At 46.4% G+C, this 15,306-nt stretch overlaps 1 protein-coding gene across 15 annotated transcripts in view; it reads left to right on the forward strand.

Moving 5' to 3' along the window:
• MKNK1 (MAPK interacting serine/threonine kinase 1) overlaps nucleotides 1-15,306 on the forward strand; it is a 43,000-nt gene that overhangs the window by 25,864 nt on the left and 1,830 nt on the right. For 9 of the 15 annotated variants that reach the window (XM_070248339.1, XM_005607081.4, XM_070248294.1 and 6 more), the window contains 8 exons: nucleotides 51-130; nucleotides 1,694-1,767; nucleotides 3,934-4,038; nucleotides 7,084-7,139; nucleotides 10,451-10,546; nucleotides 12,124-12,318; nucleotides 12,999-13,163; nucleotides 14,382-14,425. In XM_070248339.1, the coding sequence (XP_070104440.1) occupies nucleotides 51-130; nucleotides 1,694-1,767; nucleotides 3,934-4,038; nucleotides 7,084-7,139; nucleotides 10,451-10,546; nucleotides 12,124-12,318; nucleotides 12,999-13,163; nucleotides 14,382-14,425 (815 nt within the window). The remainder of the gene's footprint in view (nucleotides 1-50; nucleotides 131-1,693; nucleotides 1,768-3,933; nucleotides 4,039-7,083; nucleotides 7,140-10,450; nucleotides 10,547-12,123; nucleotides 12,319-12,998; nucleotides 13,164-14,381; nucleotides 14,426-15,306) is intronic. The other 6 variants (XM_070248357.1, XM_070248365.1, XM_070248367.1 and 3 more) reach the window with 2 other exon arrangements.

Consider the following 15,306-nt stretch of genomic DNA (forward strand, 5'->3'; position numbering starts at 1 on the left):
CCCTGCTGAGGTCAGGGGGGTGTATGTGACACATTTTATTCTTCCCACAGATCATCGAAAAACAAGCAGGGCACAGTCGGAGTAGGGTATTTCGAGAGGTGGAGACGCTCTATCAGTGTCAAGGAAACAAGTGAGTACAGGGCTGCTACTTGCTGCTTCTCTGGGGAGGATTCTTGGCCACAGAAAAGGAGGTTATTTCTTATCATCCCTGACCCAGCATTTAGCTCCCACTCCTTCCCCCGTAACTGCATATAACTCCTTGCATCTTTCAATGTTTGAAAAAGGGGGAGAGGAGAAGCAGCAGCAGCAAAGAAACTATCTTCCATTACTGTAAAAATATCAGCAATTCAGCCAAGTTAGAAGAGTGAGCAATTTGAATCAGTGGCTCATTGGGAAAAAATGGAGTTTTCTTTCTTTCAAGCGCCTGTGGAAACTAGGCTGAGTGAGTGTTGCCTAGTGGAAATCTTTAGGGACCTGCTTTACTTCATAGATGAGGATGACGAGGACCATTCAGAATATTTGCTGCTTTCTGATCCTAGCTTATTTACATATGTGCAGCTACTGCTGAGGGTCCTGAAACCTGCTCTAACACTCTGCTTGATAACTGGGCCAAGGTAGTCTCCAGCCCCATCTTAGTCTGCTCACCTCCAGCTCCAAATGAGTGGCTGTCCCACTGTGGCTTTAAATCAGGGTCACCTCTAAGACTCCGCTTCCCCCTCTCCCTCCATGGCAGGGTCGGCAGGGAGCCAGTGGGCTGGTATTGATGGCTTTGTCATTAAGCCTGGAGGATGGGGGCTGCTGCTGATTTAACTCCAGGCGCTGCCTCTACAATCTTCTTTCAAATTAGGCCATTTTGGCCGTCTTATTTGGATGCCTTCACTCTAGTGAAAGCCTGGTCTCTCCCAAAGTGGCCAGCATTTTTTTATGAGGGACAGATTTTTATTTTCAGCCCTGCAGCTTCTGAGTTCAGCATTAGAGACTCTACTTGGTTTATTTCGTTCTTTAAAAGAAAAAAAGCCGCCAACGCCTCCGATATCCAGGCTGGTGGCTTCCCTACTGAGTTACAAGGCGACCTTGTTGGCAGAGCACAGTAATGCTCAGGCAGACAGAGAGTGCTCACCGGGGAAGGCCACAAGTGCTATGGCGGCGGGAACGTGGCCGTTTCATTAAGCAGCGCTTAGCAGTTAGGGTCTGGCGGTGCCCACGTTAGGCCCCAAGTCTATTTGACAGATGTTTCCATTTTCTCCAGGCAATGTAAATACTGCCCCGTGATTTATGGGCAAGAGGGAGGGCAAGTAATTATTTGCTGCTTGCCTCCAGGACACACACCTACTATTCAGTGTTATTAGCCGCAATTGCTTCCAGTCGGCTGCAGATTTTATTCAGTTTAATGTGACCGGGACTTTTTTATAACTCTACCTAGTGGGTTTTAGGATTGGGGTTTGACAGCGTAGACTTGGTGAAAACACCAGAGACTAAACATTATGGAAAGATAAGGTGACCTGAATCTTGCTAACACCATTGGCTACTTCTCAAACATGAGTCTTTAATAAGCATTCTGATTTCAAGTTGATTTCTGTCTTGCTACAGGGCATTGTATATTTTTTTCATTTAATATTTGTAAGTGGGCTTTAATATATAATACCATTTCCCCTTTTTTTTTCCCCTTTCCTCCTATTTTTTCCTATTTAAGGAACATTTTGGAGCTGATTGAGTTCTTTGAAGATGACACAAGGTTTTACTTGGTCTTTGAGAAATTGCAAGGAGGTACTTACTGTTGAGTATGTGTTTGGACTTCTGATTAAGACTCAGAGTGGTGATCATCCATCATGAATCCCAGAGACTTCTAAAATGAGTCAAGCTAATAAAAAGGATGAAGGACTTAAAACTGCCCTTGATTTGGGAGAAGGGAGGCCGGAGGGAAGGATGATAATTAGCATTTTGCAGAGCTTAGAATGTCACCTGTGTGGGCATTCTAGAAATGCCTCCTCATTATAATAGGACTCAAATATAGATACATTTCGTCATCAATTTATCAAACCATTGTTTTGACACATTCATTATTTAACTAAATTAATTATGGGGTGGAAACTGTTGCATACACTGTGAAGCCCAGAAAAGCTCACTGAGGGAGAGGAGGGTTCCATTGTTTAGGACACAGACCCAGATAGAGAGGAGGCCTGAGAATGTGCCATCCTGCTGGTAGAAAGATGCCATTCTTGACCATTTACCACTCCTGCCATCACTCCCACACATAATCACTGGGATGTATATTCAAGTGGCTTTTCGGAGATAGAGAAGGGGATAGAGAAGCCCTTTCCCTAGCCATGACTCACCCAACCCTAGGACACATTTGCAAGGTGAAGGTTAGGGAGGATGTCGGAGCTGAGTGGACGACTACACAGAGGAGCTTGGTGGTTAAGGGAGTGTGTTTTAGAAACCAACAAAGCTAAGTTGAAGTCTAGCTCCATCACTTACTAGCTTTGTGACCTTGGGCAAGTCACTTAACTTTTCCAAACAGTGTTCTTATCTGTAAAACAGGGATAATGACAACACCTACCTCCTTGGGACACTGTGAAGATTAAATGAGATAATTCATATGAGATGCTTAGCATAGTGCCCAGTAGGCACTAAGGGTTCAATAAATGTCAGCTGTTAATATTAATAAAACAGGTATGCTAAGGGCTAGCTTGGAAGTACGTAGAATAATTCTTTCCTCCTTCCCTTTTAATAAATTTGAAAACAAGAGACCCACTGCAGTAGAGCAAGCCTGAGACCTAGCCAGGAGCCAGTTTTCTCAGAATGTTCCCTAGCATGTTGAGATCCTTTGATTGTTTAATCTGGCAAATAAAAGATCTTTCATCCCCTCCCCATGCCCAAAACCAGAGGTAAATAAGTAAACGTGCCATTTTTAGGACACAGAGATGACACCTTCAGCCCAGAAATACTAGCTTCCAGTAGTGAGCATAGACCCAGCTGCACGTTTATGCCCCTGCCTGTCCCCGCTGCACCCAGCAACGCTAGGACTGTGAATTGCATGTCTGAATGCTGGATGCAGCTGGGGTCGTCAGTGACCATATCACTTAGAGTACAGCTCTACCGAGGCCAGACCCAGTAAGTAAAGAGAGTGCATTTGGCTCAGGGCAACCCAGCCCCCTAGCAGTCAGACCACAAGTCCTGCTGAGAGGAAGTCTGCACAGGCTCTGAAGCCAGACTTACTGGGCTTAAGTCCACACACACTTACTGGTGTGTGATCTTGAGCATGTTGCTTAACCATCCTTGGCTTCAGGTTCCCCATCTAAAAAATGGAGATGAGATAACTATATTTTGTACGTTTTGTACAGTTGCAATGAGGATAAGAGAATCTATTTAAAGAGTATTACATAGTGCTTGGCACATAGTAACTACTCAATAAATGTTAGCCATTGCCAATAAAATTATTATAATAATAATAATAAATGAGAAAGTTCAAGGGAAAAAGCAGTTTTTTCCTTTTTCTAGACCTTTACATCTCGATGAGGGTGTGGTATTCCCACATGAAGCCTCGTGCTCTTGTTTGGGTCTGGGATCAGATGTAGAGGAGAGAAAGTTCCTGCAGACAGGCCCCCAGCCCTGTGTGGATTCACTTTTAGTTCTTTTTGATTTCAGAAGCCAAATCTCCCCCATGACATTAGTATTTTTTGCTCGTTTAAATAGTTGTTCTCTCTCCCTTGTGTGCTCATCATGGTTAGGTACAGAAGACGGCAATCCAGTTCTGTTTAGTCCAGTCTTGTGCTGGTACCGCCTCTGCGCTAGGTACCACACTTGCTAGACATTTAGTAATGAAGAAGCTTCTGTCACCACCCCAAACTTGTGAAAACTTGTCCTCTGAGAAGTTATACTTAGCAGAGCAGAGCCTGAAAGGCATTCCTCTGTGTGCCCTCTGCTCCCCAGGCTCCATCCTGGCCCACATCCAGAAGCGGAAGCACTTCAATGAGCGAGATGCCAGCCGAGTGGTGCGGGATGTTGCTGCTGCACTTGACTTCCTGCACACCAAAGGTGAGCCAAGCCTTTGCCTTGGCAGGTGGGTTGAGCTGGCCAGCCTCTGGGGACCAAGGGAGAGGAGCAGGCCAGGCAGAGGGCTGGGCCAGGAGCAGGTGCAGCTGCTGAGGGTGAGGGGGCAGGCCAGGATGGCTCCTGGGCTTCTGGTGTGGACGGTGGGTACAGGTGGAGCTATTAAGCAGGCTGGGGATACAAGAAAAATAGCAGGGAGGAAAAAGAATGTCATGTTGAACAGATGTGTGTGAGTGTGTGGATGTGGATAGTCTTTCCTAATGAAGAAAGTAAAACTTACGCATAATACGACTTTTCGTATTTCGAATAACTCTTTGAGTGTTATTCAACCTGGTCTTTTAAAATATATCACCTGTATCTCTCTTTTCAAAATTTGCATGATGGTACGTATGAAGTTTTATATCTTGCTCATGATAAATGGAAAATGCATTTTTCTACTAACATCGTACATTTGAGGTATCTGTTGAACATCATGACGGTAAATAGCATGTTGCTATTGTTTCAATTACACTTTGCTTTACAGTCTTTGATCTAGGACTGGTTATTTAAGAATGTTTGTAGTATATTAAATCTTTTTGCAAATTAAACATTTTTGCATTTCCATAAATATGTTTGACTATTACATACATTTTTTAAATTTGCCTGACAGCAGTGCCATGGAAAAAAATGAATTCTGGCTTCACCTTTTTACCAGCTATGTGCTCTCTCAGTAATAATGCCTACTTCGCAGAGCTATGGTGAGAATTAAGAGAGATGATAATAATAATCTCATCAACAGTATTAACACTTAACACTTATGTGTTAGACACTGTTCTAAGCCTTTTATATAAACTCACTTACATAATTGTGTGTATCTTATGTATATTGTATATGTAAAACATAGTTGGAGCATAGTGCCTGGCACACAGTGTTTCTTCAAAAATGTTATTTCCTCCACCCTTATCCCTCACTAGGCAGAAAGTATTTTTTATCCTAATATTAATTCCCTTAAAGTAAAGAATTCTGACTGGTGGGGGTGGAGTGAATAATTTGTGACTTAGCTCTGCTCCCTTCATTTTTGTGGACACTGCCACATCGGTTGTGCGTGCTCAGGACCAATTGTAGGCATGCCAATCACGGATCCCACGTTGTGCCGGCAACACAGTGCAGCCTGGTGCGGCGTGTGTGCGGGAAGTTCAGGTGTGTTGATTCCACCTCGTTTCCTCCAGTGGCTGAAGAGACATCTCCTGATGTACCCATGTTGGGGGCCTGACTTACACGTGGGATGAAAATTCCTAGAAGGGGTGTCTCTGCTTTCCATAGCATGATGAATAGCAGTAGTTCTGTTTCTGAAAGCCGGGATGCATGTAGGTAACACCTGTTTGACAAAGATTTACAACCGCTCCCCAAGCTGCCTCTGTAGATTGCAAAACTGGGTCACACTTTTTACAAGATCCATACCTTGGAGGGGGGTAAAGGCGGTTTTATTTTTTATTTATTTATTTATTTTTTACAAGAATGCACTAAAGGGAACAAAGGCTGGTGGTGTCTTAGGAGTTCTGAAGTGCTTGTTAACATCTAGCTGGCCAGCTGCCCATGTGACTAGAAGTTGGAGGGTATGAAAAACGATTTCCAGCCGAACTTGGCTGTTTTCTAAATAACTTCATGCTGGGAAGATGAATTGGGCAAGAATGGGTCAGCCCTGAAACAAGTTCCATACTTTTAAATACTGGACACACTGCCGCTTGGCCTCTGGGAAATGAACGGGAGCGGCTCGATGGCTGGTGCGCTCACAGAGGCAGACCCATTACTACAGCAGGGCTCTCAGTTCTCAGGCTGGGGGACGACCGGGCCACGGGCACCTATTTGGAGAGCAGGGCTCCATGTGTGGCTCATGATCCTTCTGTGGGAACACTTGCTGTAATAGAAAATATCTTTCACTTTTAGTGTGGCGGGCTGTAGCCCGACTCAATTTGTGCAGCCTGGACTGAGTTGCTCTGGGTTCTCATTCAATTAGGCGGCTGATGAAGTTACTGAGCCTGCTGGAGCTCAGGTTTTTCCTCTCTAGTGAAGTGCCACCAGTGGGCTGCCTGAGAAGTTGGGCACAGGGGAGTTTTAGGAAGGCTGGTTCTGCTTTCCCTGTGACCCCACGAACAGGGTACTTCTGCTGCTGCCCAGTACTTCCTAGCAGTAGCTGTGCGGTTTTTACTCGACCTTCCAGCCCTCCTGTCTCTGCGCCGCACATTCTGCGGGAGGAAAGAGGAATGGGAGGTTTCTGTGTCTGCCACTAGGACACCATGGCCCTGTGAGCTGCTGCTTTGTCCCTATCTTTGGCTAGAAGGTCTTCCTCCAGGTCCCTTCTTGGCCAGGTCAGCAGCGTTCAGCCCCTCATGGGGTAAGCTGCTGTCCGCAGTCTCCTTCAGGAGGTCTGGCCAAAATGCAGGGGAGGCTTTTCTTAAGGACAGAACCCTGAGGCCAAAGCGGTCCTTGCTGTGCTTCTGGCGGGACTGTCTCAGACTATGCAGAGCAGGTGAGAAGGGAATCGGACATGCTTTGGGAGATTTGTTAACACTTGATCCTTTGAACATTCAGGGAGTCCCACTGAAGGAATCTTTTTTTTTTTCAATCGGCCACACAAGAAGAAATGAGGTAGAGCAGTCTCGGCCCCCTGAGATGCTCTTAAACAAGGCACTAATTATTTCTGCATTGCTGTTCCAAGCATGGCCCTCTGCAGAGCTCTTTGCTCTGCCTCGTCTTAGGCTTCTTCTTGGTCGTCACTGCAGAGCTGAGAGGTAGGCTGGCTGGGATTCATTTAGCCCTTCATATCCCTGCCGGACTTCTAAAGCTTCTGCTTCAAAAGAACTTGCAGAGTCAACTGGGCTTTTGGTTTGTGTCTCTGGTTACTTCTGCCTCCTGCAGCTCGTTGATTTTTTAATGTACCATAATTGGGAATTAATCTGCGAACAACAGCATTTGGAAAAAATTAATTGTGTGTGGAACGTTTGATAATTATGTGCATACGGCAACCATTTCTTTGCTCTGTCATTTCAGGCATTGCTCACCGTGATCTGAAGCCAGAAAATATATTGTGTGAATCTCCAGAAAAGGTACTTAGGGCCTGACTTGGGATGTCACAGTTGACAGTGATGCCAGGAAGCCACCCTTGCTTGCAATATAGGTCGTTAGCAGTTCTCTCCACCTCAGGTACCAACTTGAACTGATTATTATGGACGCGTGAGAATGTTATACCTGATGTGGAGTGTTTCTATAATCCAAGTAGCTTAATCCTTGTCCCTTCTTTGCTCTTTATCAGCAGTGTGATTGGATTCAGCCTGAGAGTTTGTAAAATATGAGACCTGCACAAAATCAGTGTTTTCTAGTGCAAGTCACCTACCTTTAGAACAGTTGACGTGCGTCATAAACAACAACTCAGTCTTATAGGAAGCAAATCTCTGCCCATAAGTGATGTTTCTGTTATGGCATATATGCCAGCTGGTATCCACCACTAGAGGTAATAATTAGAAAGCAAGTTCTTGAAAAGGGTCTTTGTTTCCATTTTTATTTCCAAAGGTGCTTATTAAAAAGAAAACATTTATGCTTGATGTTGAACAAATGCAACCTATTTTAAACTGTATCTTAACTCAATCTATTAGTAAATGGAAGTGTTTGTATTTCCATAAGCATTATAAATTTCACAAATTCTGTGTTTATTAGAAGGGATTTAGGCCCTGGTGGTTTGATAGCTGTGTGTGTGTATATGTGCACATTTGCATGAACATACATCTTGCTCTGAATTAAGGGATAGCTCTTAAATTAGGAATGGCTGTGAGTGAATTTTATGACTCAGCCTGCTACTTACAACTGTTTTGTGGGGAATAGTAATGTATTAGTTCAAATAAGATCTTGTGATTTCCTATCTGGCATAAAACTTTATAATTTATCATTGTCATAATTATAGGTCACATTTCTTGAGTGCTTGAATTGTGCCAGGAACTTACTTTATCGAGCGTTTATAAAATCTCACGAGGTAGATACTATTATTATCTTCATCTTATGGATGAGGAAACTGAAGCTTAGATTAAGACACTTGCCCAAAGTCACTCAGTTGATATGTGGTATAGATTGAAACCAAGGCGTCTGACCCCAGAACTCCATGGCGCTCTGAACTACTCTGTTATACTGCCTCTGGTTTACAATTTACTTTCATGTCCTTTGTGTCATGTGATCTTCATGGCACAGATTGGTTGCCTCCTTTTTATGGTTGAAAAACTAAAATTAAGAGAAGCTGAATGTGGGGCTGGCCCCGTGGCTGAGTGGTTAAGTTCGTGCACTCCGCTGCAGGCGGCCCAGTGTTTCATTGGTTCGAATCCTGGGCACGGACATGGCACTGCTCATCAAACCACGCTGAGGCAGCATCCCACATGCCACAACTAGAAGGACCCACAACGAAGAATATACAACTATGTACCAGGGGGCTTTGGGGAGAAAAAGGAAAAAAAAAATTTTTTTTAAATCTTAAAAAAAAAAAAGAATCTCTCCATATTCTTTAAAAAAAGAAAAGAGAGAAGCTGAATGTCAAAAGACATTATCAAGAAAGTGAGAAGACAACTCATAGAATGGAAGAAAATATTTGCAAATCATATATCTGATACGGGTTTAATATCCAAAATATATAAAGAACTTCTAAAACTCAACAGCAAAAAGAAACCTAGTTAAAAAATGGGCAAAGGACTTGAATAGACATTTCTCCAAAGAAGGTATAAAAATGGCCAGTAAGCACATGAAAAGATGCTCAACATGCTTAGTCATTAGGGAAATGCAAATCAAAACCACAATGAGATACCACTTCACACCTTCCGGGATGGTTATAAAAAACTAAACAGAAAATAACAAGTGTTGATGAGGATGTGGAGAAATTGGAACCCTTGTACATTGCTGGTCGGAATGTAAAATGGCACAGCCACTGTGGAAAACGGGGTGGCAGTTCCTCAAAAAGCTAAACACAGAATTACCATACCTCTCAGCAGTTCCACACCTATGTATATACCCAACAGAACTGAAGACAGAGACTTGAACTTGAACACCAATATTTATTGCAGCATTATTCACAATCAGCAAAAGCTGGAAACAACCCAAGTGTCCATCAGCAGATAAATGGATAAACAAAATGTGGTATATACATACAATGGAATATTGTTCAGCCATAAAACAGAATGGAATTCTGATACATGCTATGTCATGGATGGACCTTAAAAACGGTATGCTAAGTGAAATAAGCCAGACACAAAAGGACAAATATTGTGTGAGGCCACTTAGATGAAATATCTAGAATAGGCAAATTCATAGAGATGGAAAGTAGGTTGATGTTACTGGGGCTGATGAGTTGGGTAATAGGGAGTTATTGCTCATTGAGTTCAGAGTTTCTGTTTGGGATGATGGAACAGTTTTGGAAACATACTGCTAATGGTTGCACAATAGTGTGAATGTAATGCCACTGAATTGTACACTTAAAAATGGTTAAAATAGTATATTTTATGTTATATATATTTTACCACAATGAAAAAAGAGAGGCTAAGTGAAAAAGAAAAGAAGAAAGAATGTAAGAGGGAGGAAAGAGAGAGAGAGAGGGAGGAAGGAAAGAAAGAAAAGAGAAGTTGAGAGACTTGCCCAGGCTTCCCCAGCAGGGAAATGGCTGAGCTGGGACTCGCGGAGCCAGCCTTTTTGACTCGCCCTCTGTGCTGCTCCCACCACACGGGCCGTCCTCATGTATGCACACAAACTGCCCTCCTGGTTGCTCCAGAGGTGACGTGTGCTGTCTGTGGTCTCAGGTGCAGCATCCACTTCTGGTGGGCTTGGCTGCTATGTTGATGCTGCCTAGAGTGACCAACCATCCCAGTTTGCTCAGGCCTGAGGGGTTTCCCAGAACACAGGATTTTCGGTGCTTAAATTGACAAAGTCCCAAGCAAACAAAGACAGGTTGGTCACACTCAGCCACCTGAGGTGGTCAAGCGTTTTACTCAAAACTCCTTTGCCCTCCGCTGAATGGGCTGCAAAGAGTCTTTCAGGAATGCATACTAACTTCTCTAACCTCTGTGGTGCAACCTACACCATCGTTTGTCAGCAAGGGTTCCATAGGTTTACTACTTGTTTTATACTAAGTTCACAACAGTCTGACACCAGGTAATGCACACATTTTCTCTTAGTCAGGAAACAAGGAGAGAGCATGGGGAAGGTGACACCTTAGGATAATTCCTCAGGTGATTTCTAGTTAACCCAAGGAGAGTAAACATGAGCTGACAGATAAAGCTGGGCTTCAGTGTGGCAGCCATGCAGCTGTGCACCCATAGAGTCATGTTGGGCTCCTTGTGTCCTTTGGGTTCTTATATTTGTGACCTTTGGTTTCTGCTTTCCTTTTCAGGTGTCTCCAGTGAAAATCTGTGACTTTGACTTGGGCAGTGGGGTGAAATTGAACAACTCCTGCACCCCTATAACCACACCAGAGCTGACCACTCCGGTATGTTTGGCTGGGCACCCTAGGCCACCTCAGTCTGAGCTCCTGTACGTTTGGTGTGCCCCTGACCCAAAGCTCTGGAGTCCAGAACAGAGGGCTGAGGAAGGAAAACCGAGCGTACCGACACCACTTCCTGCCTGAGTTATCATTTGCCTCACTGCTTTGTGTTGATAACCTCCCCCACCCCTCACCCCAGCGCTTAGTTGCTAATGAAACTGACATTAGAGCTTTTAGTTTGGGGTGGGTCCTCTACCATTGATGAGACAAATTGTTTCTATAAGAACAGGCTGAGCCCTGACTCTTGACCCAGGTAAAGACAGACACTACTCCCAGGACAGCCCTTTTGCATATGACCATGTGGAGAGCTCTGAGAGTCCCATTCCCACTGCCTGGGTCATAGCGCATCCACCTTGTGACAGAGGATAGGGAGTGTGGTCTCCCTCGGGCCGGAACTGAGAGGATGCGGGCTCTCTGCACAGAGGATCGCTGGCTAAGTTATCCTGTTGCTTCTCTCACTTCACATTTCATGCCCAGATGGTGCTGCTGGGAGCTGCGTCTTCCTAAGATACCTCTTGTACATACTGAATATACTTATTTTGATTCTTTTGAGATTTGCATGCTTCATAAGTGAATTTTCCTAATAACCTTCTTTTAAGGCATGCATTTGTCTTTTAAACATGCCCTTGTCTTATTCTGAGCAACATTATTAGAAATGTTTCTGTATTAGCTTCTACGACACTGATCTACCTTGTTCTCAAAGTCATTAACTCTAATTGCCAATAACACAGAAAATGTTGTTTCTCCACTTACCATCTTCCCATCAAATTAGTTTGTGTGTCTGTGTTGTAGGGGGAGGTTGTCTCTTGGTGAGCCTGAAATAATGAAGAGAGGAGCGAGAAGAATCTTTGTTTTTATCAGCAGTTTTCTGTGCAAGGATGGGAGGAAGGAGGCCTGGATTGTTGTCCTGTGTTTGCCACTGACGTGCTTGAGCAGATCCCTGCCCCAGTCTAGTCCTTAGTTCTCCCATCTGTAAATGGGAGAAGCTGGCAGATTGGTTTTGCTCTAAGACCTCGCCTGGCTTTGATGGTCTCTTCATTCTAAATTCTTCCACTTCCTTGCTCTAAGCTAGCAGGGAAGCTTGGCAGGACTTCACTTTAAGAAATCCTCGCTTTATGGAGTCAGATCTCCACAGATCTCCCTCCCTGAGCCGTGCTCCTGTTACATTGAAGTACCTGTACATAAACTGGCTGTTTACAGAGCACTGAGGCAGGGCTTTCCCTGGAGCTTCTTGACCAAGGCTCTCTGCCTACTGGAGAAGGACCTGAAAAGATAAGAAGGTGACCTGGATGGTCACATGGGTCCTGGGGAATGACAGGACAAATGTTTAGGTGGCCCAGCTTCTCTCACTGCCTTGGTGGCATCAGGCGAGCTCTCTAGCTGGCTTTCCTGACAGCTTCTTGCTCTGCAACTCCATCCTTTTCCTCAAGTCCCATTACATTCCAGTCTTTGCCATCCCCTCTCCCTGTGACTAAACTTCTCCCTCCTCTGCCCTTTTCCCACCCCAACCCTGGTTTCCACAGTGTGGCTCTGCAGAGTACATGGCCCCCGAGGTGGTAGAGGTCTTCACGGATGAGGCCACATTCTACGACAAGCGCTGTGATCTCTGGAGCCTGGGCGTGGTCCTCTACATCATGCTGAGTGGCTACCCACCCTTTGTAGGTCACTGTGGGGCCGACTGTGGCTGGGACCGGGGAGAGGTCTGCAGTGTGTGCCAGGTGAGCACAGCCCCAGGACCCGCTGCATAGGGCCTACTGGGGGGTCAGCGTGGCTGTGGGATGCCAAGCAGGCTTGGACTTGGGGATTGTTCCTGATCTGGAATGCGGTTTATAGTGCACCTTCCCTCTTCTGTCCAAGGGCAGCCACGAGGTGGGGTTAAGCTAATCAGGCACTCAGCCCAGCGAAGAGTTCAGGGCAGGATGGTTAGAGAAGATTTTCCCTGAGCTGAGTCATAAAGGATGAGTCTTGCCCCAGGGAAAAAGGGGCAAGAAATACAAGAGGAGGAACAGCACAAGCGAAGACGTGGAGGTTTGAAGCAGCTGCGTGTGTCGAGGGAAGAATAGTGGAGTAAAAGGCTGACGGTGGGGAGAGATGACATCTGAGAGGTTGCTGGGAGCCCATTTGTGGAAGGCCCTGAGTGAAGGGCCGAGGAATGTGGGTTTTGTTCTCTAGTTGATGTTCCTCAATAGCCATGCCAGCCACCAGGGCCCTTCTGTGTGGTTGGAGGAGTCAGGGGAGAGTGGGGTGTTTGGGAAGGGGCCCTGCTCTGTGGCATATGCAAGCCATGAGCTGCAGCTTAAGCTGAGGTCGATTGGACACAGGGTGATCAGATCAATGACAGGCACATTCTGCCCATCCCCTGGCCAGTGTGGCCTCAGGAGGAATCTTCTTTACCTAGAACAAGCTGTTTGAGAGCATCCAGGAAGGCAAGTATGAGTTTCCTGACAAGGACTGGGCACACATCTCCAGTGAGGCCAAAGACCTCATCTCCAAGCTCCTGGTTCGAGATGCGAAGCAGAGACTGAGCGCTGCCCAAGTTCTGCAGCACCCATGGGTGCAGGGGGTGAGTGACACGGGAAGGGTGACATTCCTCCTCTTTGGGCCTGCAGCATGGCCATGAGGAGGCTCTCATACCTGGGTGGCTGACCTCAGCTGGAGGGACCTCCTATGGAGCTTCAATCCCTGTGCATGTAGAGTGAACTGACTCCCAGCCTAACCCCAGTCTGAGCCCCTTACTGATCATAGACTTGGCTCTAACCTTGGCCACAGACTAAGCCCCTAGCTGATCCCTGCCTCTCTGGAATGGACAGAGGCCTCTGGGGGATTCGGCACATGCATCCCACAATTGGCAAAGGCACATAGCCCAGAAAGGGGCCTCTAGTACCATCCCCTCGTACAAAAACTTCATTAGCCAAGAGCACCCAGAAGTGGTGCCTTGCTGCCCTGCTTGCTGTGTGGCTGCAATGAGGGACATAGGTTCTCCTTGTGGTCCGGGGCGTCTTGGTGCAGCTTGCCTGAAAGGCAAATGGTGGTGTTTGCCCCAAACTAAGGATCCACTTCTTCACTAGGAAACATTTTTAACCATCCTCCTCAGTTAGTCACCGTACCTGACCTCTGCCCCTCTAAGGGGTCTGCCAGACCTCCTGTGATTCACTGTCTATCCTTGGTCTGCCAGGCCCTAGCCGGCCTCAGTGACCCTGACAATGGAAAGAAACAAGCATTGCCAGCCCCATGGTACAGGGCAGGACCCAATCCAAGAGTCTCTGACTGGCTAATTCACAGCCACACAAGAGTTGCTCTCTTTCCTGAGCACCTGCCACGTGCCAGACCCTGGCATTAGTGGGATAAGTAAGACCCAGTTTCTGTCTTTGTGTTCTAATGGGGAGATGGAGACAAGGGAATAAATGACAGGAGAGTGTAACAAATGCTTATCAAAAGTGCTAGGGGCACCAAAGAACAAGGACCCACCTCTGCTTGGAGGGGATTGGGAGGTGGCAGGGCAGGGGGAAAGTCTCACAGGGGCAGTGACCCTAGAGCTGGCTCCTGGAGGATGATTAGGACCTTTTCAGGCAGAGAAGGCTCTCCACGCAGAGGCAGCGGGTTGGGGGCTGCACCTTGCTTGCTCGCTCCTTGGAAGGTCTAGCCCTGCAGGCAAGCATGGCCAAGTCCCTGTGCTGGGCCAGAGCTTGTGGTAGCCTGCCCACTCAATGCTGGCGTGGGTGGGGGCAGCTCTTGAAGGAGGGAGCGGCACTTACCCACACATCTGTCCTTCCCATTCTAGCAAGCTCCAGAAAGGGGACTCCCCACGCCGCAAGTCCTCCAGAGGTAAATGCTCCGATGACACCGAGTGCCCTTCCTTCCTTGGCTTTGACTTTCCCTCAAGCTCTCAGCCCTCTTGGGGTGGAGGTGGGGATGGGAGCCCACCTCTAGGCTCAAGTGTCCTCCTCCTGAGGGGGCTCCCTGGCCTGCCTTATCCCCACTGCTCTTCCTCTCTTGCCCTCCACAGCATCCATCTCCCTCTGTCCCTTCCTCCGCCTGGATGGCTTCCCCTGCCCACCAGCACCTTGAAGGCCCCTCCTAGTGCTGTCTGCAGGAGAAAAACCTGTTTTGCATATCCACTTGAATCCTAACTGGAAATCACCACTCACAGCCCAAAGACAGACCTTTCCTGTGGGTTATTCACACCAAGTTTCCTTCTGTTGCTGTGGGTTGGGGAAAGTGGCAGGAATCCGGGGCACTGCAAGGCAGTGGGACCAACTGTCACATGTACGACTAGACAAAGAATAATCGTAAGGGCTACTGCCAGATCTGGTGCTAAAGGCTTTACATATATTGTATCCATAATCTTTATGATAAATTTAAAAGAGAACGTTCCTGTTACCCCATTTTATAGATGAGAAAACTGAGCAAGAGAGAGATCACTTTAACTTACTCAAGGCCACACAGTAACCTTGGGAATTGGACTTGAACCCAATCTGTTTGACTTTCCTGCCTTTTAATACTATATCCCGTTCCTAATGAGCACTGCCCTGTTCCCAAAGGGCCAGGGCTAAAGCACTGTGGGAACCAACCTCATGGCCAGTTTCTCAGAGTTACACAGGGAAGTATTACTCCTTTATAGCCTCGATTCATCGGAGGCAGAATGCTGCTGCCCAGCTTGGGTTCCTACCTGATTCTCTAGACCTGCATCTTGAGGCTCCAAACCT

Source organism: Equus caballus, chromosome 2 (genome assembly GCF_041296265.1).
Source record: "Equus caballus isolate H_3958 breed thoroughbred chromosome 2, TB-T2T, whole genome shotgun sequence".
In the NCBI taxonomy this organism is placed as follows: Eukaryota; Metazoa; Chordata; class Mammalia; order Perissodactyla; family Equidae; genus Equus; species Equus caballus.